A 23,184-nucleotide genomic window follows, 5' to 3' on the forward strand; every position below is an offset into this window, starting at 1 on the left:
AATGATCCAACAACAAATGACTTATGGCAGGAAAACAAGACACTAGTGAATAATGTTGTCACTGCCGCGTTTAGAATGTTCTCATTCCCGACAATGCAATAGATACTCATTCAGTAGTCACAACACATGCTGTAGAGTAGGTACGGCTTTAAAGTTGATAAACAGTAAAAAGAGTTTTCTAACACCTCAAATATAGGTAATATAAAATATGTAAGTTATAACATCTATGATGAGAATAAAATTTTTGTCGGCTAATATTTGGGAAACTTAGCTTCAGCCTACAGTGCTACATCCTATTCACTTGTATGCTCTACATATCTAAAGGATAAGGGCCTTAAAAATATTTTTGTAAGAGGCCCTCAACATATTGAGAACACCTAAACACTTCAAATTAAGATTCTCATTTCAGAAACATTACCTACCTCTATGTAAATAAATAACAATTAGTTCTAATAGAACGGTCTACTGATGATCATCTGACAAAAAGCCACCAGAGCGGCTCTTAATAGACAAAAAATGAGCTACTTGTTTGTTTAGATAATTTATTATGATTTAGATCGTTTTTAAGATTTTTTTCTGCAAGTAGCAAATAAAAGTAATAAAACATATAATATATAGTATGTATATTATATTGAGGTCTACAGTGCCAACATCGCCCTTTAAGTTGAAACCAAATATAACTTAACCACTGAAGTTGGGATAGAAATGCCACTACACTATGATAATATTAGTATAATAATATAGTTTGATCACTTTGAACTTTGTATCATACCCAATGAAAACTTTTGTAAAGCACTTTCTAAACTATACTACTAGGTTAGTAAATACGTTTTAAATTCAAAACAAAAAAATCCACAGAAAAAATAAATATATTTTTCTATTACAATACATGGAGGTATATGTTTAAATACTGAAGTATGGGCACCTAGATTCAGATCGAAGGAAAAGGACATCTAGTGGTAGATACTTAGTTGTTCAAACTAATAGCTGCCAAAAGTTATACACTATGATCGATGATAAATTTACTATTTAGTTATGTTAATAAGTTACAAAATGTGAATAAAAAAATATATTTAAATTTAAACAAAATAAAATTAACAAACTGACTGAACTGATTATTGTTATTAGCTATTCAAACAATTATTTCAGACCACAAATTTAATTTATACAAAACAATAATAAAACTTAACAAACACAATCTAATAATTGTTTAAGAATTCTTCTAATTTTTTTGAAACAAGAGCTAAATTTGCACGGTCATTTGTGTTTTTTGCAATATGATTTATTAAAAATTGTTTGGCTTGTAATTTTCCTCTACGATAATCCTTAACAGCCTTTGGATACTCAAGCATAATTTCTTTACATAATTTATCTATTTCTTCTACATCAGAAATTTGTTGCCAGTTATTTTCTTCTACAATCTAAAAATTAAAACAATTTTGAATAGTTTAAGTTTTAAGTAAAACTGTGTTAGTTTTTTAATTAGTTACATTAAAAAATAATCTTACTTGAGACGGAGATTTATTTTTTTCATCAAAAATTTTAGCAATAACTTTTCTTGCATGAACCAAGTTCACTAATTTATTATCTAGTAAATCTACAATTTCGCCGATGATAGAAGATGGAATTTCACTAAATATTAAAAAAAAAATTATTTGTATTAAATGTGTATAGAGGAAAATATTTCAAACAGCATAACATACCTTCGCCTAGGTTCGATGGATCTCTTATTTAACTCTGTCATAAATTCAATGGTCAACACATTCCAAACTCTTGATGGGTTTCTAAATGTATCATAATTCATTATTTCAAAAAACATTGATAATAAAACAGGTTCATTCTAAAAAACATTATAATGTAAAAATTATAAATAACTCAAAACTTATGTAAACATAAATGTTTTGAGTATTAAATTACCATTAAAGTAGTAGTTTTCCTTATATTGAAGCCATATTTACTCATTATATTATTACGAGTTACAGTTGGTAATTCAGGTATTTTTGTTTGTAATTTATTAATATCAAACATATTTAAATTAAGTGGTAATAAATTAGGTTCTGGCATAAATCGATAATCCTAAAAATAATAAAATTTAATTTATGTTTTATTATTAAATAAAATAATATAATTTAATACTAAATTACTTGTAAAACTTCTTTGTCTCTCATTGATACTGTTTTGTTAGTAACAGAATCCCATCCTCTTGTTTCATTCACTACTTCTTTTTCTTCTTTTACCAGGTTTAATTGACGAACAATTTCATAATCAACTGCTAGCTGTACAGCACGTATACTTCCCAAATTTTTTATTTCAGTCCGTGTGCCTAGTTGATCACTATCTGTGATTGAAACATTTGCATCAACTCTTAACGCACCCTCTATTTAATACAAAATACAGCATTAATACAAGTAATAACAAATAATGAAATAAAAAGTATAATATAGGAATACTTAAAATACCTAATACATAAAATATCATAAAAAAATAAATAATAATAAATAAAAAATATGTTGTTTTATTTGAAATGTTATTATTATTTACTAAAGATGTACAATTTATTATTATATAATATCTATAACTGATGTTCTATAAGAACACTAATACACGTATTTCATAGACAATATTAATTTGTTATAACACTTAGGTATTTGTGTATTTTAAGTTATATATACTTATAAATTTATATAAGTTATTTGGGCTAAATTATATTATGCATTTGCATGTTTTGCTAGTTAATTTTAGTATACAAATATAATAATATGGTATGAATGTTAAGTACATTATTTTGATAGTAAAAACGCAATACTTATACATAGTATTTATAATAATTTATAAGTATTACATATTAAGACATTTTGACTTTCGATCTTTAAAAATGTCTGATAATTATTATACCATGTACACATAATTAATTTATTTTAGCAAATTAATTTTGGTAAATATTTTTTAACTAAATGTACAGGAATAATATTATTTTGTGAAACAAATGTATAATTACTTTTATTTTGTTTATACATTTTTGTTGTTGACTATATAATTTTGTTTATATAAAAATTATAATAAATTATTTACTAAACATGAAATTTTTTGTCGTTTGATATATTTTATATTTTCACAGATCATTTAGACAATATATCTGAGTTCTACATGGATATAATATAAAATTATTACTTGTAACTTAAACTATTAAACTAGTCTAGTAGTACCTACCTTCCATTCGACCAGAACATGTTTTGATACGTTCAAATATTAGTAATAATTCTCTGACTAAAGCTGAAGCTTCAAGACCATTGCACAAATCAGGTTCAAACACAAGTTCCATTAACCCTGTTCCAGCACGATTTAAATCTATAAGTGAACTAAAGAATATATTAAGTATTTTAAATATAAATGAACATGGCATGTTACAGCATGTAATGTTCTTATAATATGAAGACATTTAAATTTAATATACATTATATACTTAATACATTTTTAACTGTGTAAGTATGCAAAAAGGACACTCAAAATTGACAGTCATTACTGATACAGTAATATACAATAGCGATGTTAAGTTTATATCAGAGATTTCCATATAAAGTATTTACATAGCATAGTAATAATGTAATATAGTATATACCATTAAAAAAACGCTAATCAGGTAGGAAATTATAAATAATAAAGATATAATTGAAATTATAATAAAAAAATTACGTTTTAGTAGAATCATCATGAATTGTGCGACCACTGTCTTGTTCTAGCTGTACTTGTTTGATTAAAGAAGTTTTACTGTAGGGAACTTTATTTATATTATCATCTATAACGTGAAAAGTAAGTTGGCCGTTTTCTGCTAATGGATGAAACTGTTGAGTTATTTGGTAACCTGCCTAAAAATATTAAAGATAATAAATTATTATATAATTGTTTTACGCATGTTAACAATATAATATAAATTATAACACATAAAAACAGCATATTTAGAAAAAGCAATAAAATATAAGCTTTGTATGATGATTTAAATTCATGTATATTTCAGATGTACCATGAAAAATTAAAAACAAAACTATTTTGTATTTTATTAGGTACTTTACATGTAAAGTCAACTTTGCGTTAATTGGCACCATTAACCACATATTTCAATCATCAATTATCTTCAACAAACTATTTCTCCAACAAAGAATAAATATTCCTTACCATAAGTTTGGTTATACCTAAATTCAGTATCATGTAGGGGTAATTTTTGATTTATAGCCATACAGTGATAACTTAAAATTATGCTTAAATAAATATATAAAATAAGATATAATTTTACCGGCATATCTGCATAAAAGTAGTGTTTACGATCAAATGATGACACTGTATTTATATTACATCCTAATACTAACGCAGTTAATATGGCTGCCTCAACACACTTTTCATTAATACTCTGTAAACAAATTTGTTATATGTTTTAAAATTAATATACATTTATATGAGTTATTCGCCATTAAATCATCTAAAACATACAGGAAGTGTTCCAGGAATTGCAGCATCAAACAATGCTACTTGTGAATTTACCACTGCATCAAATTTAGTACCCGCAGCACTAAACAACTTTGATTCACTTGAAATTTGAGCATGTATTTCCAATCCGACAACACTTTTCCATTTACTGCAAAGCATAAATTGTTCTTAAAAATATATAGCTATATAATCGATTTTAAATTTTGTTCCAAATAAATATATTGGTAGACATTATGAAATAAACTTGAACTATATTTTTTGCAAAAATGAATATAAGAAATAATGAAACATTTGATATAGATCTAAAATATGAAATATTACTTTTTATCAAAAGTTTTCATGCTCTTATTCCTCGAAAGTTTATGCCGATTTAATACTTGTTGTAAGGTATGTTTCATCAATAATTTTCTGACGTACATCTTCTTATTTTATTAGTTTCTATATTGTAATACAAAATAGTTATTAAATATTAATCACATTTTAAGTATTATAATTTATAACAATATAATTATCAATAAATATAATATTTTAAAGCGGCGAATTTTTGTGTTATCTGTATATAGATAATATTATCAAATTTATTTTAATCACGGTTACTGTTCTGTGGTTAAAGATAATATTAATTAATATACAATTTAATAAAAATATTTATTTTAATATTCTTTAAAATCATGATCACGAACACAATATAGTACTATAGTAGTAGATCGTGATCATGATCTTATATTCACGCTAAGGTATCAGCAAGGGTTAAGATAATATACAGGTTAGATATCATCTACTAACTCGGTCATTGTGTTACGGTTCAGTAGTTTATATTTCCTCCACACGCGTGAAGCGCTAGTAGTAAGTATATTTTGATATTATATCCTACGTCATGATAGAATTAGTAGAGAATTTATGATCATACATTTAATATAAAGTAATAAATATATTTATTCAGGTATCTATATGTCGATATATATTATTAAGGAATGGTAGTAGGAGAATTAAAAAACATCCAATCATCTTCAAAAAGTTTTAAATAATCTTCAGGCCCAGCCAATTACCTACATAATTATAGATATTTTATGAATGGCATTAAAAGGCTATAATTGAGTATGTGTAAATATTTTCAAGTTGTATTTCTTTAAAAGCAGTTACAACCTTATTGTACCTTTGTCCTATATTTTAGGGAGTTGAATTTATTTTTCCATTCACGCGTGACAAAAGTACAAAACTTTTCAATTGCTGCGGTATACACTGGCGTTTGCTGCATCACTTATATTTGGAAAATAAACAACGCCATTTCTTCCAGTGTTCAAATCTGATCATCTAAATGTGTCATTTTTAGGTATAGACAGTGTTCGAAATGTTCACTAAAAACTTTAATTCGTTCTTGTTGACATTCGATCAGTGCTCAAAAAAGGATTATTTTCAAGAGACTATTAATTAAATATTATCTCAAGATTGTTTTCAAAGAAACACTACACTTAATTTTTCTAGACTTTTTAGCCACGAAATATTTAATGATTTTTTTCATAATTTAAATGTTCGTACTCTTCTTATTCTATAGCTAATAAAGCCAAGCCAGAAATAGATGCTCTTGGGACATGGTATACTCCTCAAATAAGTAAAATATCCTTTTCACGGAGTGGTAAATTATCTACCCTAACCATCACATGTGCACTCAACTGCGGAAATGCACTGAGTGTACGTAACGGCCGGCGTTGTTAGTTCCCGGATGGGTGACCACCCGGGATTTTTAGCAACGAATCCTTGCTACACATACAAAACGTGTTTTCCACCGTTCCTCCCCCTACTGACAACAACCTACAAACAAACAAAACAGCTAATGGCCTAAGTTGGCGAGCTCAAGATCAATTAAAAAAAAAAAAAGATAGTGTTAAGTATATAAACACGGGTGTTCTTATGTTCCTTAAAATACAACAGTTATTATTATTTTTGTTTATTTTATAAATAAAGGTACATTACAATATTACATAACTCTATAATTGTAATCCTATTTATCTCTGGTTTTCTCGAACACAATGCATCAGAAGTTAATATATAATCAATTAGTAGGTATACCTAATATTTATAAACTATTAAAATAAAATAAACACACCTACCATAATTAAATGTATAAACTGTTAAAACACAAATGAACAAATCTATTAAAGAGTACAATATTTTTCCGACTTGTGAAGAAAATATGTTATTTTGATGAAATTAAGTCGAATATGGTTACTAAACCTACCACCTAGGTAAATCTGTTTTTACCATGGTTGAAATATACAAGGTCATTGCATCTATACCCCTTCTCAATCAAATATTTGATGATAAAAATAAAAACGGCAGCGTTAAGGGAGCCAATAATAATCAAGTATACCTATATGCGCGGTGTTTGAATTTATTAGCTATTGTCAGCGTATTTTTGATGATAAGAAAAATGTATATCTGATATCCCTTTACGCATCCATTTTGTTTCTGATGATAACAATCCGAATCCATGTGCAATAACTTGTAAATTTCAACCATGGTTTTTACCCTAAATCCACGTCGGTATAGTTATCCCTACCTATGCGGCGTCGCCCCAACTTATTCCCAAGCGTGATGTAGAAAGGAACTTCGGAAAAAACCTTGGTTCAATCGATGTGGTCGTGAAATTATTTTACCTATGATCATAAATTATTTATACTAATTAATTTACGAATTAGGTATGAAACAAATACGAAGTATGGCACATTCAAGTTTTGAACGTTGTAAGGCATTGCTCTTCGACATAGTACCTAATGTACCTATATTGCCTATCCAACATGCCGTGTTTAACGGAATACTTCCATGGTAAAAAGTGGATATCGACTGGACTATAACGATTAGAAGGTATCTATAAATAAATGCATGATTCATGAACAACCATCGTCTACAATCTTATTATGATAAAATCTTATAATTTATTTGTTCTTCCCCCTACAAACAACCTAAAACCAGCTAATGGCCAAAGTTGACGGGCTTAAGCTAAAAAAAAAAAAACATTTACGTTTATTTTAAAAATAATATCAAAACATTTTTGAATTGTAATATTTTTTACGTAACCATGGATATTTAATTTTTTTACAATTTATTGATCTAAGTTTATTTGGTTACATCATTATTGTATTGTTATCTATAGTTCGCTGTGAATCAATATATTTTGTTTGTTTATAAAAAGAGTGAAATCTTTACGTTTTTCAATCGATTGAATATGACGTTCTGGAATTCGATGTTTTCCAAATCTAAAGCTGTGCTACGCGCAATTAGAAAAGTACCAACGATGAGCATATTCGAAAAGAACATTTTGCCCTTCAAAAAGTTGGAGTCAAACTTAAAAATTGTGAAAGATAAGTACGTGCAGCTATATATTATTTTGTAATTACAAATAAAATTACTCCTACAGTGCCTATACTCTATGAGCGGTAATATGGCCATATGAGATGTATTCCATCTTAGTGCGTGCTCAGTGGTGTCATTTCAGTTTTTAATAGGTGGGGGTAAAAGTATTGACCAGCTAATATTATAATTGAATAAAAAAATCAGATAGCTTTTCACGCAATCTAATTTACCACATTTTTTATCTCGATATATTTCTAATCTTAAATAACATTATACAAAAGTAGCCTTATTTTATAGAAAAGAGACGCAAGGGACCTAAATAATTATGGAGTCTACCTACTTCAATGGCGTACCTAATTATATATTTTTCTAGACTCTAGAACCTAGAGGGATGGAACAAATTAAACTATAATACGAAACATTACAGCTAAAACGTAATTAAAAAATCGTAGCATTTTAAATATCTTCTAATATTATAGAGGCTTTTTGAAATCATGGATAAATTTAAGAGTTATCATTTTGTTTTTAGAATTTATATTTTATTCGAAGACCTACGCGTCTATAATATATTTGAACTGAAAAAAATATTAACTATAATAATTATCTTGAAAATAATTTTCTAGTGCTTATATTGTTCTTACCCCGAGGTCCGAGGCCCTAATGATAAATCAATATAACACCTCATTCCCCAACCATGACAAAATACTAAAAATATAGCACTCAATATTTACAATGTGCTGAATAGATAAATTAACAATTTTAATAATAATATGAATTGAATTAAGTCATAATATAGCTAGGTGATTTATTGTTTTAATTTTGAAATTTAACTCGTGAAATATTAGAGACCATATTAAGTTAAGTTAAATATTGTTTTAATATAAAAAAAATTCATAATATTAAAATTACCTACCTGTAGATTATTAATAGATATAATTGCTATATTTATAGCTTCTTTATTCTGTACGGTAATATGCCTGGAAAACTGAAAGTTATGACTACAAAAAAGGATTTCATCAATTACATGAATAATTATAAATTGGCCGATATTTTGAAAGTAAAAGGAATTACGGGTGCTGCAATTGAAAATCGCGGTCCAGGAGTAGATAATAAATCACTCACAGGTAAAAATGTCTATATATAATTATTATATACAACAAGAATGAATGTTTCATTCTTTATTTGTTCTCTTTAAACTCAAACACTACTGGAACGTTTTGAATAAAAGTTATACCTACTAAAAGATTCCTTAGACTTGGGGAGGATTTGTATCTTTGTTTTTTGACCCATACAGGTCGCTAAATAGGGTGACTCAGACTTAGTCACACATTAATATAGATTCTGCTCACGAAAATTTATATAATGTAAATATAAATATATGAATAAATATATTTATAATATATTTTTGTTTGTACTATAAGGTTGCCATTATTGGTTACAGATAATATTATAATAGTTTTTATGATAGGATATCATATATTTATCATATCATATTGTATTATATTTTGTCATATAAGCTCATAAAACTATTAAATAAAAATGCAAAATTGAGTATCAGCTATAATATTATGTTTATAAGATACAAAGTGTGTGGTTGATGTTTTTATAGGTCAATACTAAAAAAATAATTTTTTCCAATTTTGACAAAAATAAAAACAATTGAGGATATTCTTAACTGAGGCAAAACGGATACGATATACAAATAGATTATAATAGTTAGTCGTTAAATATTTAAAAAAAACTGTGTTCATGTATATTTTTATATTTTTTGGTTACAGAATTAACTACTTACGTATGGAAGCTTCTTTTAAGTTTCCAATCCCTAGCTATAATACAGTTGAACATTTTATACATTTTTAATTACAAAATAATTTTTAAATTTTCAATTGGATACATTTAGTCAAAATTTGAACTTGAACAATTTCAAATATGGTTTTATTTGAAATGTGGTTTTTTGCAGAACTGTTCAAAATAGCATCACTATATTGTACCAGTGCCGTGCGCACCATTGAAACCAAACCGGCAGTCGCTGACACGAATGAGTCAATTATTGTGCCGGGATTTCCAAAACCAAATGGGCTACCTCAGCCAAATCCATTTAACGGTCCTGAACGTGATCTGGTGAACTTTAAAAGAATGGTGAGATTTGAAGATCCACCGAAAATGAGATATTTGTTCGTGCCCGAAAAATGGTTCGAAGTCTTTTACGAAAAGACTGGAGTCACAGGTGATGATACGAAACATAACCCATTACCTAGCTGTTGTACATTTTCCCTATAGTATTTTTGCATACTCATAACTTATTTAAAAATTAGAATATTTTAAAAATCCAACGTACAAACACTGATAACAATAAAATATTAACTTTAAGTTAGTTAACAGGTAATAGATCAATTAACAATTCACACTAGATATAATAAGTTTATTACTTAAAGTTTACCAAATTATAATCAAACCTGACGATACAAATAAGCGTCGTGGGCAATAAAAGTGTTCGATACACATTTTAGAATAATAAAGTTAGTGCCATACGGCACATATACATCATTTGCACATCATGACTGCGTTATATTATTATACGACTATCATGAATCTAAATTTAATATTAATACCTAATACCAAAACTTTTAGAATATTTATAATAACATAATATTTTTAATTATTTTGCTAATATATATTATAATTATATATATCATTAGGTAACTAAACATTTTAATGTGTTTAAAACTATTTATTTTTTGTAAATGTTATCAAAATTGTATTATAATTTCATGAAAACAAAATTGTTCTCTAGGTCCATATGTTCTTGCTGCTGGTATTACAACTTTTGTATTAAGTAAAGAAATATGGGTAGTTGACCACGAGTTCCCTTATGTATTGGCTACAATCGGTGTGTTTTATGTTGGTTGGAAAAAGTTTGGAGCATCGTTAGCTAATTTCCTTGACAAAGAAATTCATGTATGTATTGATTGTAATTATTTTTATCAAATTCTTAATAAAAACTATATAACTAATATAACTTATTTCATTTAGGAATATGAAGCGTCTTGTAATGCTTTTCGAAAAGGTGAAATTCACAGTTTAAAAAAAATCATTGAAGACCAAAAAATAGAAGTACGTAGAACTGAAGCTGAAAAACACGTAATACAAGCAAAACGGGAGAATATAGCTATTCAGTTGGAAGCTGTTCGTCGTGAACGAGCTATTCAAGCTTACAACCAGGTATTTTATTGTAAAAAAGTATTATATTAGTATCTATAATATTTTATTTATTCAAAGGTAAAAAGACGTTTGGATTATCAAGTGGATTTGGCTAACCTGACACGCAAGGTACAACATCAATTTATGGTTAACTGGATCGTAGACAATGTGAAGTCTGCAATAAATGAGAAGGACAATTTTAAAAAATGTATGGAAGATCTGCAAACATTAGCTGCAAAATAAAAATAGGTAATGCTTGTAAATCTACCATACATTATTTTTCTTTTGCATCTAATGTTTACAAATCTTGATCTTCCATACATTTTTAAAAGTGTTCGTATCATGTAAATTTAGTGTAGACTTGAGTAAATTGTCTACGATCCAGTTCGTGTAATTCCGGACTGTAGTACAGTTTAACACAGTAGGCTAAACCGAAATTCTACGCCATTTCAAAAACGTAGTAATAAGGTTTGTAATAGATATAATTTTTTAAAACATTTAATACAATGTAGGTAATTTTTAAGCCCCCCCCCCCACAATTGAAAAATCCTTCGTATGCCACTGCTCAGTACTGTACTTGGACCGTTAATGTTCATAATTTATATTAATAGCCTTCTCAATATTAATACGGCAGCAAAATTAATCTGCTTTGCTGACGACACAGTTATTCTTGTTAAGAATTATAATATAAAGGATTTTTACAAAACAGCAGAGAATAGTTTCGCAACACTTAAGAATTGGATGGACAATAATTCATTATCAATAAACATGGTAAAAACTAAATTTATTCATTTTGGAATAAGAAACAATCCTTTATCTAAAGAACTATAAATTACTGTTCACTCGCACAAGTGCCTTATTAATATCAACCCAACAATTATTTGTAACTGTGTTTCATTAAATAGGGTACCTTCGATTAAATATCTGGGTAACATTGACGAAAACCTAAAATGGAATATTCATATCAATCATATACATTTTTTTACATTTTCTTACATTATTTTTTATGGTATTTCATTTTGGGGAGGTGCATATCCAGCCCATCTCTACAACCTTGAAGTAACGATAAATTCGCTGGTAAAATTCATTTTTAATAGGGATCACTTGTTTCAAACATCAAAATTATATAGAGAATTAAATATATTACATTTTCAATCTTTGCACCTAAAAAATATTAGTTAATGAATGTATAATTTTAAGGATGACATTGCTGTACCAAGTCATAATTATTGTACCAGACTTGAATCTAAGTCAAATGTCATTATTCCTATAATTATGACAGTTTTTGGACAGCAATGCCCACAATTCAAGTTTATACAGTTTTGTTATGATCATGATTTAAATGTACATAATTTAAAAAAATTTACAATCTATAAAAATTATATTAATAGTTTATTTCAGTAATTTTCATTTAAATACTATTGATGTAATCTTTGATTTGTTATATATAATTTTATATAGATTTTTTTTGTTTTCCTTATATATACCAAGTTAGCACTTTGCACATATATCTAACCATTATTATCTAATACCTCATCACTCATTAGTAGCTATTATTTTAACATAATAAATTACTAAATAATATTTTAGTAATCTATGGCTCAAAATGTTACCACCACTAAAATATAATATCACAAATCGATAGCTGCCTAGTGCTACAAGTGTCACTAGTCAGTCAGAACGTCTCCAGTCTTATACCCTAGCACACATCTATATAATTATCACACCGTCTTTAAATATTTATAGTATTTATTATTATTTCCAAATGTTTATTCTATCATTCATACCTATCTTATACATGGTAGACCATACCGCCTCCAAACCATATAGTAACTATATTCTACAACACCTCCTATCTACCTTACCCCTATCTCACACTCCTTACAGTAGCCATGTCATCACGACCCCCACACATATAACAATTGTATATATACTTCTAAGTACAATAAAAATTACCTATAGTCAAACCTATATACTTGGATGAAGTATCACTTTTATAAAGTTCCAACCTACTTGTATCTATTTTCATACCATACCACACCTTGAAAATTACACTTCTATAATTCATAACGCCTATCCGTAATAATTTTCATCGTGTTTATTTAAATTCCCTAATGCGATTTTAGCTAAATTGATTCTGTCAGTTGTAGATAAAGTTGGAGCAATTGAAATATTAGAAAATATTTCATGTACTGAGCATAAATGTTTAGAAAAAGCTCTTTCTTGTCTTGGTTTACATTCACACATATATATGTCTGAAAACACTGTATATAATACATTATCATAAGTTAATGGTTGAACTGAAAATTGATTTGAATCTATTCGAATTAAAGACACGGCCTTGGTATATTGTAATAATGTTTTAAAAAATTATATCCATTACAAACCCTACTACGTTTCAGCGCGAAGCGCTAAACTGTCGTAAAATTCGTAATTTCCGTTTAATCCGCTTATACCACGTTGAACTATAATAGTGTCCGGAATTACGCAAACTGGATCGCAGACGATGTTCTAATGTCTATGACAAATGCACAAGAGAAAAAAACTTTAAAAGACGCATGGTAGATTTGCAATCATTATTTATGCTTATGCAGCTATAGTGCATTTTTTAAAAGTTTTAATTTCTTGTTCATTTGTTATAGACATTAGAACATTGTCTATAGGTACAATCCATTTTACCATATCATTCTGTGTTGTACCTTACATGTCTGGTTAGCCAAATCAAATTGAGAATCCAATCGTCTTTTTACCTTTAAATAAATAAAATATTATAGATACTAATGTATTTTTTTTACAATTAAATATAATACCTGGTTGTACGCTTGAATAGCTCGTTCACGATAAATAGCTTCAAACTGAATATCTATACCTACATTCTCCCGTTTTACTTGAATTACATAATTTTGAGCTTAGTTCTCCATTTTTCTGTTAAACTGTCAATTTCATCTTTATCACTATCATTACAAGATGCTTCATATTCCTAAATCAAATAAGATGTATTAGTTAGTCATTTACATTCAAGAATTTAATAAAAATTATTACAATCAATTTCTTTATTAAGGAAATCAGCTAAAGATGCTTCGAATTTTTTCCATCCAACATAAAACAAACCATTTGTAGCTAATACATAGGGGAACTCATGTTCAACCACCCGTATTTCTTTACTTAATAGGTAGGTACATATTATGTAGTGATACCAGCAGCAAAAATATATGGACTTATAAAGTATAACGTTATTATCATTACAAAATGATGTCTGGGAAGTTATGAGTATGCAAAATTACTATTGGAAAAAATGTACACCATCTAGGTAATGGGGTAACGTTTTGTATCATTACCTGTGACTCCAGTATTTTTGTAAAATACTTCAAACCACTATTCGGGCACGAATAAATACCTAGTTTTAGGTGGTTCTTCTAACTTCACCATTCTAGGAAAATTCACCAGATCACTTTCAGGACCGTTAAACGGATTCGGTTGAGGTAGGCCATTAGGTTTTGGGAACGCCGGCACAATAATTGAATCCGTCAATTTAACTTTTACAACTAATATTACATAACCAGCGTCGGTGCGAGTCACAACTGACGCCTTAGTCCATTCGGCCACTTCGTCACCCCCATCATTTTTTACTTCGCAAATATGTAATGATACCAGCAGCCAGAACATATGAATCTAAAGAACAATTTTGTTTTCATGAAATTATAATACAATTTAAAAAAGCGGCATCCCCTGTATTATCCTTTATCTTATAATCGGCTCATTGTGCTTAATTGTATAGATTATGTATTTGTGTATGTTCTTATGTAAATAAAAAACAAATATATATACTTATTGTCTATTATATTATTAAACATATTACTGAATTATTATAATTTAAATATATAGATTAACCAAAAATATATTAGTAAAGAATATGTATTCTTGTGAAAACGGTATACAGATTTACAGGTTACAGCAACATAGTTTTCCAGCTATAGTACATCGGACGGGACGATCTGCAGTTAAGTCTCAAATGATTTAAGACTCATAGAACGTGCATTAAAATTTAAGTAGTTTAAACTATATCGACTGATATAAAAATCTGAGAAAAATATTCATTATTGCAAAAACAGGACTGGATTCCAACGCCCCAGGTGTAAAAATATAGTCCAAATACTCATTATATAATACATATTATTTTTTACATATTAAACGAGGAAAAGCAAAGTATTAAGTAAGTAAGTAATACTACGTAATAGTTATTCATTGCGTATCAGTATATCCACCAATTTATATAAACATAAGGTTAAAAAATTCAAAAACTACAGAAAAAATATAGTATAAAAATAGTCGGAGACGATATTTTGTGTACTTACTTATTAACATTCACATTAGGAAACGATAATTTCTGGTTAATTCTTTATAAAAGAATGTGCGTCCAAATACATAATATTTTTACAACATTTGATATTCACTCGGTTTCTCATGTCACGATTTTCTTATTTTACTGTAATTAAAAAACGATATTTGAAAATTTCAATGAATGTTTATATCAGCATTTTTTATACGACATACAATTTTGAAAACAATTTGACTCTTTTTGAGCTGTTTACAGACATTGTCAGTTTTCAATTTGTTTAGTTTTATTTCTATATATATCAATAAAATGTTATTTGCTGGGTAAAAAAACATGAATATTTAAAGCAAGGCTCCTGATATATTGTTACAATAGCAGTTCAAAAATATTAAAAATACATAATCACAATTTTTTTTATAAGCATTTAAAGTTTGAATTAAATCAAATAAATTTGTAAAATGTTGTCAAAATTTGAACTTTAAATGCTTATAAAAAAAAATTGTGCCTATGTATTTTTAATATTTTTCAACTGCTATTAGAACGATATATCAGGAGCCTTATATTAAATTTTCACGCTTTTTTACCCAACAAATAAAATTTTATTGATATTTATAGAAAAAAAACTAAAAAAATTTAAAACTTACAATGTCCGTAAACAGATCAAAATAAGTCAAAATATTTTCAAAATGTTATGGTGTATAGAAAATGCTAATATAAACATTCAGTGAAATTTTCAAGTATCTACAGTCATTCGTTTTTTAATTACAATAAAATAAGAAAATTGTTACATGAGTGTTACAAATCGAGTGAATATCAAATGTTGTAAAAATATAAATTTCAGACGCTCATAAAAATTGAATTTAAGTTTCTCGTAGACATTTTTTTTTTGATAAAGGTAGACAAACTTATGAGTAATCTTGTATTATATTTTCAAATCTTAGATTTAAAAAGAAAAATTTTTATGAATTCTCAACTCAAAATAATTTTCGTGATTTTTCCGTATTTTGTCAAAATTTGAACTTTAAATGCTTATAAATAAAAACCGTGACTAAAGATTTTTAATTTTTTTCATCTGCCTTTGAAACAATAACCTAGGAGCCTTCTCTTAAATTTTCAAGCTTTTTTACTCAACAGATAAAATTTTATTGATATTTATAGAAAAAAAACTAAAAATAATGGAAATTGACAATGTCCGTAAACAGCTCAAAATAAGTCTAAATATTTGGAAAATGTTACGGTGTTTAGGAAATACAATTATAAACATTCAGTCAAAATTTCATGTCCCCACGGTCATTTGTTTTAGAGTTACACCAAAAACCAAAACCGATTTTCTCGAAAACAGATTTTGTGTAAAATTCCCGTTTTTCCTTAATTTTTCTTTTGTTTTTCACGTCGCTTTCGAAAACTACTAGGAAATTTTTACTTTTAACCCCCCAAAGTACCAACTAGATTCACTTTCCTATCAGAAAAGTTACTGTTGAAGAAAATCCAAGAACTTTTACTGTCCTAAAAGGTGATGACAGACACAAAAATAAAAAAAAAACACACATCATTGTAAAATCAATACATTCATCGCTTCGCTCAGAATCTAAAAAATGCTATTTTATAGAATTGTGTATAAATTATTATTATTAATTTTAGTTTAAAGTATAATTAATGGATATTGGATAATATAGTATAATATAGTAAATTATAAATAAATTATAATATATAACGTAATTATTTTAATTATGCTAATTATATCATTAACTGTTCCTATGTTGGTCAATTAGATCACTAATTTTGAGATCAACTAGATCTTTAGGGGAAAATATAAATTCGGTGTTCTTAAAGACCGTATGTATAGCTGATCTAGATGGCCCAAGGGGATTTAGTTAACAGGGGATCTAGTTGACCACAGGGGATCTAGTTGATCACAGGGGATCTAGTAAGACGGGGATCTAGGTGATACGTCACCGAATATTTGAACCTAACCTAGTTCTTCGCATAAACAATTTGTTATCACTGATATGACGTCTTCGATGTTATTGTTATTTATTGGTTTGCTTACAAAAATTAACAAAATTAAGTTACTGTAAAGTGGAATGTGGAAGTTCTAAATATTCTTAGTTTAAGCATGTGTAATTGTGTAATCGTAATATACTAACTACAAATAGGGTCTTATGATTTACTTTTATAATCAGTAGTTATGTATTTCAGAGCAAACCAAATAATTTCGATCTTTGATATTTAGTTTTGTTATGCCATAATAGTACGAAACAAATTTAAATCATTCAAAATGAGTGGTGGACGTCAACGTTCTATGTTCACGGTTCACCCAAACCAACAGTCTGAATCAGGTATACATGGTCAAACGTATTTATTAGAAACACTGACAAACTGCACGGATCCCTTAAAAGCTATCGAAGAGTTCCAAGTAGACAATGGAATTCATTTGCCGTCGCTCCGTCAAATGTTACCTTTGCTCGATCTCCATGGCATTCGGCGTTTGGATTTTCATAACTCTATATTGGAAGCGCTGCGCGATAAATTAGTAGCTCATATTGAAGAAATTGGTAAAAAAGAAGGACGTGACCGGGATCGTAAGCTCAAGGACATGTTGGCAAAGAGTTTTCCTTCAGTTCATATAAAACAACTAAGACCCATAATTATGGCTATTCTGAAAAACATATCTCATATTGATGATAAATACTTAAATGTATTAGTTAAAGACACTGAACTTTATAAAGATACAGATACAGAAGTGAAAAGACAAATTTGGAAGGACAATCAATCACTATTAGTTAATGAAGTGTCACCTCTACTAACACAGTACATAAGGGAAAAAGAAAATATTCTTTTCGACCACAATAATTTGACAAATTTATTCTTTACACCATCGCCAAAATTAAGACGTCAAGGAGAAGTGGTACAAAAACTTGCACATATGATAGGCTCAAGTGTAAAATTATACGATATGGTTTTGCAATTTTTGAGAACATTATTCTTGCGTACTCACAATGTACATTATTGTACACTAAGAGCTGAACTTTTGATGGCATTGCACGATCTGGAAATTCAAGATATTATATCCATTGATCCATGTCATAAGTTCACATGGTGTCTCGATGCTTGTATTCGAGAACGCAATGTTGATGTTAAACGATCCCGTGAACTTCAAGGGTTTTTAGATAGCATTAAAAGAGGACACGAAACAGTATTAGGAGATTTATCCATGACATTATGTGATCCATACGCTATTAATTTCTTAGCGACTTCAACTATTCGAATACTTCATCATTTAATTAACAATGAAAATTTACCGAGGGAAAATCATGTATTAGTTCTATTGTTGAGGATGTTGTCTCTTGGTTTGAGCGCTTGGGTTATGATTGATACCCAAGATTTTAAGGAGCCAAAATTGGACAGTCAAGTAGTCACTAAGTTTATGCCTGCCCTGATGTCACTCATGGTAGATGATCAAGTTAGAGCTTTAAATACTAAAATGCCTCCTGATGAAAGGGAATCTGCAATTACCATTATTGAACACTCTGGACCTGTTCCAGATGCTGTGCAAGCATATATACAAGAGAGTAGCGTTGCATGTACAGTTGCCATGTATTATACATTACATGTTGCTAAAGCTAAAGACAGATTAGCGTTAATGAGAATATTGGGATCTTTGGCCAACTGTGATCATGACCGTGCTTTCGAGGATCCATTTCTTCATTTTTTGGTGGCACTATTAATACAACAAGTCGAAGAATTTGCTGCTGAAGATTTTTGTACTGTAATTTTTGATGAATTTTTTTGTACTGGACTGAGCAGAGAAAATGTAGTTAGACATGTATTAAAACTAGTGTGGCATGTTTATCCAAAGTTACCGCCAAGTAGATTAAGTACATTAACCAAAGTTTTACAACCAAGTTCAACACATGATGAAGCTGTACACAAACTATACACAGACTTTGTAGAAAAAATTTCAACAGACACAGAACCTCCACCAGAACCGCCAAGTTTTGATTATTTGGAATCGCCATTGATGAGTGTACCTACACCGTCACATTATTAAACAATTATCTATTGTATATTTTATCAATACTATTTAATAATAGTTATTATTATTACCTATAGTTTTAAAATAATATAATATTATGACAGTTGATTTCTGACGTAAAATAAAATAAGATTTATTAAAATATTAAAATAATAATTTTATGCTTTATAAACTTTTCCGTTATCCATAGAGTAGGACAATATATATTTATTTTTTAAGTTTGTAGTTATTATATTTAAATAGTATTAAGTACAATTTAACAAACAGAAATTTGAAGGTTTGAAATTATTTTTTTTTTTATATGTAAAGAATTATTCAAATTCCAAAGTTGTTTTATTTTCCTTTGTATTTAACTGAACAAGTGAACCATTTGGAGGTCTTTCTTCATTTTTAATCCATTTAGAAAATAATCTGAAAAATAAAATAAATATTAAAAATTTTCATTTTTGTTTGTGGTTAAAAAAGGAATGCATAATAATAATACAAATAAATTATAAAGAGAAAAAAAGAATGACTTCTTAATATTTTTTTCAATTTAACAATCTAAATCATATTCAAAATTGTTCATTGTAAAAAAAAAAAAAAAAATTAATAACTAAAGGAATAATAAACATATACGATATACAAGTTGTATATTTTCTTCACAAAAACTAGTACAATATATTTAAGGAATAAATTGTTTTAAGAATTAAATGTTGATACACTGCACAGTACTTACTCTGCAATAAATTCTAATGGAGTCCAAGTTGAAGTATCAGCTTTAGGCATCCATTTACGATTCATGGGTGTGTCAAGTGTGACAGGCAATATTGAAAAAGCTTGAGCTCCTGTAGGTAAACCACCATTTTCATCGGCCAAAGATTTTGTCAAATGGTGTATTGCTGCTTTAGCTAAACCATAACCAATCATTCCTGGTGTGGGACCAAGAGCAGCTTTAGCACCAGTCAATACTAAAATACCTCCAGGTTTTAAATATTTGGATGCAATGGATGATGCTAATACTGAGCTCGAAACACTTTGTTTTAACATCAAATCAGTATTTTTTACAAAATCTGTGTATAAAAATAAAATAATAATTTATAATATACATGTATAAACATTTTTACATAAGCTACAATTTTCACCAAAAAATAAAAAAGCATATTTTTTTTACTTAACATCAGAGCTTGAGCTACCGCCGGCCCAACCACCAGCAACACATATTACAGCATCTAATTTTTCAGATCCTAAAACTGAATCGAGCTCCTTCAAAATTTGTGATTCCTTAAAAAGTAACACAAATGTAATAATTTAATATAACAATTGTTAACAAATAGGTAATTATTATTTATTAACTTTACTGAATTATAATTTTACTACTGTCGTCATGTATAATATTATGCTGTCTTCTTATGTACAGCAATATTATGCTGTCTTCTTATGTACAGCAAATTGACACAAACAGAATGAAAATCTTCACAAAATAAGTATTTTCAATCAAGTGAATTCAATGCAGTATAGTCATATTTTAATGCAGTGCCTAGTCGTGTATTAAGTAATTTTTGTTGCTCCAAAATGCACAGAAAAGACTTAACAAGAACTAACAGAACAGTTTAATTTAGAGAACAGCCACTTCCCATTTTTAAGTTAATTTTTAAATGTAAAAGATATTTCAAGTCAAAAGTCTTTTTCATATTATATTTCTATTTTGAAGTTGTTTTACTTGTTCTAATATTGTAGCATCCCGTTCCACAATCACATTAGCATTTGCAACTTCATTTCGAGATAGGTCTATTGATCCAACCCACTGAAAATTAAAAATAAATACTAATTATGTTATATGACTATAATATTATGAGGATATATTTTATACATTCACATTATCTAAATAGTAGGCATTAATTATATTTTAAATTTTAGTTTTAACTTTTAACAGTTTATCCATTAATTGACAGGATTAGTATATTCATATATAATAAGTCAATAAAAAGTATTATATTCACATTATGTCATTATGTAATATATAATAACTGTTTGCTTGTTTGTTTGTCTATTTCATATTACCTAAACAGGCTAAACATTTTATAACGTACAATTAATTGCTTTTACTAAGTATATTAAGTGTATTGTTAACGACTAACAAAACATTTTTGAAATGATAATTATAATATGGTAATTATTTATGAGTATCTACCTTAGATACTTATTATTTGAAATATTTTTCCAGATGTGTAAATATTAATAAAACTAAACTATTTTATGTAACAAAAATTATTATAAATATAGTTAGGTCTTAGGTGTATATACCTAGAATAATCATAACTTGATTATTTATCACTTGATTTTTCAAACACTTAAATGGTCTTCACATTTCTGTAGGCACTTATTTTATTGATTATTTTATAATACCTATGATATAATATTACTTAAGTAGGTAGGTACATAAATGTATGTGTTTTCAAACTTTAAATTAATAAAACCAAATAATTATGTGTTATTTGAATGTTAGAATAATCATTATGAAATATAATTAAAATTATTATTAATAAAGATTTTTCAAAATTAATTTTAATAGGTACTTTAGTTTTTCGTTTATCACATAAGTCATAACTACATAATCACTTTTCATCATTAAATGTTATGTAAAGATTACTCTTTAATCATTGATACTCAACAATTAGGTTCTTATGAATTGATAGAGTTAAACATCTCAGTAGACTAATTTTTACAAAAATATAATCATATTTAATTAAAACATGTAATTCGCTTTCATCTGGCTTCAGAAATATAATTGGCTTTAATTATACGATTTTCTAAAAGCGAGTTTATAGTTCACTTATGCTCAGATTATAGCTCTAATTTGATTTAAAATCATACTATAATGTAAAAATGTATATTGGCGTTGTAAAAACTATTTATACACTTTCAAATGATCGTGAAACCATAATTATTGTACCTATTAGTATGCGTATAGGTAGAGATGACCTCGAATTATATAACGACGGTTCGTATGATTATTATATCGCTCGCATAGTTAGGTGTATACTTTCATTGGTGTTCAAGTCGCGCTATAGAAATTACATTGATCATCGGGTGGGTACAACCCGTGTATTTCATTATGCTTACAAATGTTTGGGCCGTAAAGAACGATATGCACGTCGATCCCAACGCTCCTTTTCCTCCGTACACCAATATCTTGCCGGCAGCCATCGCAGCGTATAGACGACAGTATAATATTATATATTCGACACCCAAATGGCGAGTGACCCGCGACAGGTTAGTGGTTACTACTGTCTACGGCTGTGGTATGAACCAACGAAATCAACAGGCGGCGGCGAGTGTCACGATGACCGACGACGGACGACTGCGGAGCAAATCGAAGTGTACGCGTGACCGTGTCGCAAGTGACTGCGGCGAGTCGGCAACTATAATATTATAATAATATATAATATAGTGAGCTGAGACTACAACTATCGCGAACACGAATGCAGTAATCCTTGTGTACGTGTATATCGTGATGGCTTGTGATTATTGTGGTTGTAAACCGTAATAGAAAGGCAGTGGACCGTGGACCGTGGACCGGACGGACGGGCGGTGCATACGTCTGCGCCCGCCGGGTGGCCGCGGGGCGTTAACATTTTGAAATCGCGGGGCGCGGACCGGGTGCACGACAAAATAATATGCGTGATAATATCATTATTTAATGCTAATATTTTTTTTATCAGACTATTAATTGCACTTATATTATCCATGATTAATTGACGATATTATGCCTTTGATATCACACCGTAGTGCG

The 23,184-nt window shown here is 28.4% G+C and overlaps 4 protein-coding genes and 1 pseudogene across 4 annotated transcripts; 2 read left to right on the forward strand and 3 right to left on the reverse strand.

Annotated features, from left to right (window-relative positions):
* Nucleotides 1-851: 851 nt before the first annotated feature.
* Nucleotides 852-5,047, reverse strand: LOC132941009 (glutamyl-tRNA(Gln) amidotransferase subunit B, mitochondrial). Its single transcript, XM_061008855.1, has 10 exons — nucleotides 4,804-5,047; nucleotides 4,486-4,630; nucleotides 4,292-4,405; nucleotides 3,694-3,866; nucleotides 3,211-3,359; nucleotides 2,145-2,377; nucleotides 1,918-2,076; nucleotides 1,704-1,840; nucleotides 1,509-1,632; nucleotides 852-1,421 (listed from the first exon to the last, which is right to left on the reverse strand). Exons 1-10 carry the CDS (start codon nucleotides 4,899-4,901, stop codon nucleotides 1,200-1,202), a joined length of 1,554 nt encoding a protein of 517 aa, XP_060864838.1. The 5' UTR covers nucleotides 4,902-5,047; the 3' UTR covers nucleotides 852-1,199.
* Nucleotides 5,048-8,809: 3,762 nt separating this feature from the next.
* LOC132942146 (ATP synthase subunit b, mitochondrial-like) lies at nucleotides 8,810-11,280 on the forward strand. Its single transcript, XM_061010457.1, has 5 exons — nucleotides 8,810-8,960; nucleotides 9,797-10,063; nucleotides 10,631-10,794; nucleotides 10,870-11,058; nucleotides 11,116-11,280. The coding sequence occupies exons 1-5, from the start codon at nucleotides 8,810-8,812 to the stop codon at nucleotides 11,278-11,280; spliced, it is 936 nt and encodes a 311-aa protein (XP_060866440.1).
* Nucleotides 11,281-13,623: 2,343 nt separating this feature from the next.
* LOC132942147 (ATP synthase subunit b, mitochondrial-like) lies at nucleotides 13,624-14,703 on the reverse strand (annotated as a pseudogene).
* A 2,694-nt stretch (nucleotides 14,704-17,397) lies between these two features.
* Nucleotides 17,398-19,454, forward strand: LOC132941200 (negative elongation factor B). Its single transcript, XM_061009141.1, has one exon. It carries the CDS (start codon nucleotides 17,652-17,654, stop codon nucleotides 19,422-19,424), a length of 1,773 nt encoding a protein of 590 aa, XP_060865124.1. The 5' UTR covers nucleotides 17,398-17,651; the 3' UTR covers nucleotides 19,425-19,454.
* A 63-nt stretch (nucleotides 19,455-19,517) lies between these two features.
* LOC132941201 (dihydropteridine reductase) lies at nucleotides 19,518-23,026 on the reverse strand. Its single transcript, XM_061009142.1, has 5 exons — nucleotides 22,515-23,026; nucleotides 21,112-21,195; nucleotides 20,567-20,672; nucleotides 20,128-20,461; nucleotides 19,518-19,820 (listed from the first exon to the last, which is right to left on the reverse strand). The coding sequence occupies exons 1-5, from the start codon at nucleotides 22,596-22,598 to the stop codon at nucleotides 19,721-19,723; spliced, it is 708 nt and encodes a 235-aa protein (XP_060865125.1). The 5' UTR covers nucleotides 22,599-23,026; the 3' UTR covers nucleotides 19,518-19,720.
* Between the last annotated feature and the right edge of the window lie 158 nt (nucleotides 23,027-23,184).

This window comes from Metopolophium dirhodum, chromosome 3, assembly GCF_019925205.1.
Source record: "Metopolophium dirhodum isolate CAU chromosome 3, ASM1992520v1, whole genome shotgun sequence".
Taxonomy (NCBI): domain Eukaryota; kingdom Metazoa; phylum Arthropoda; class Insecta; order Hemiptera; family Aphididae; genus Metopolophium; species Metopolophium dirhodum.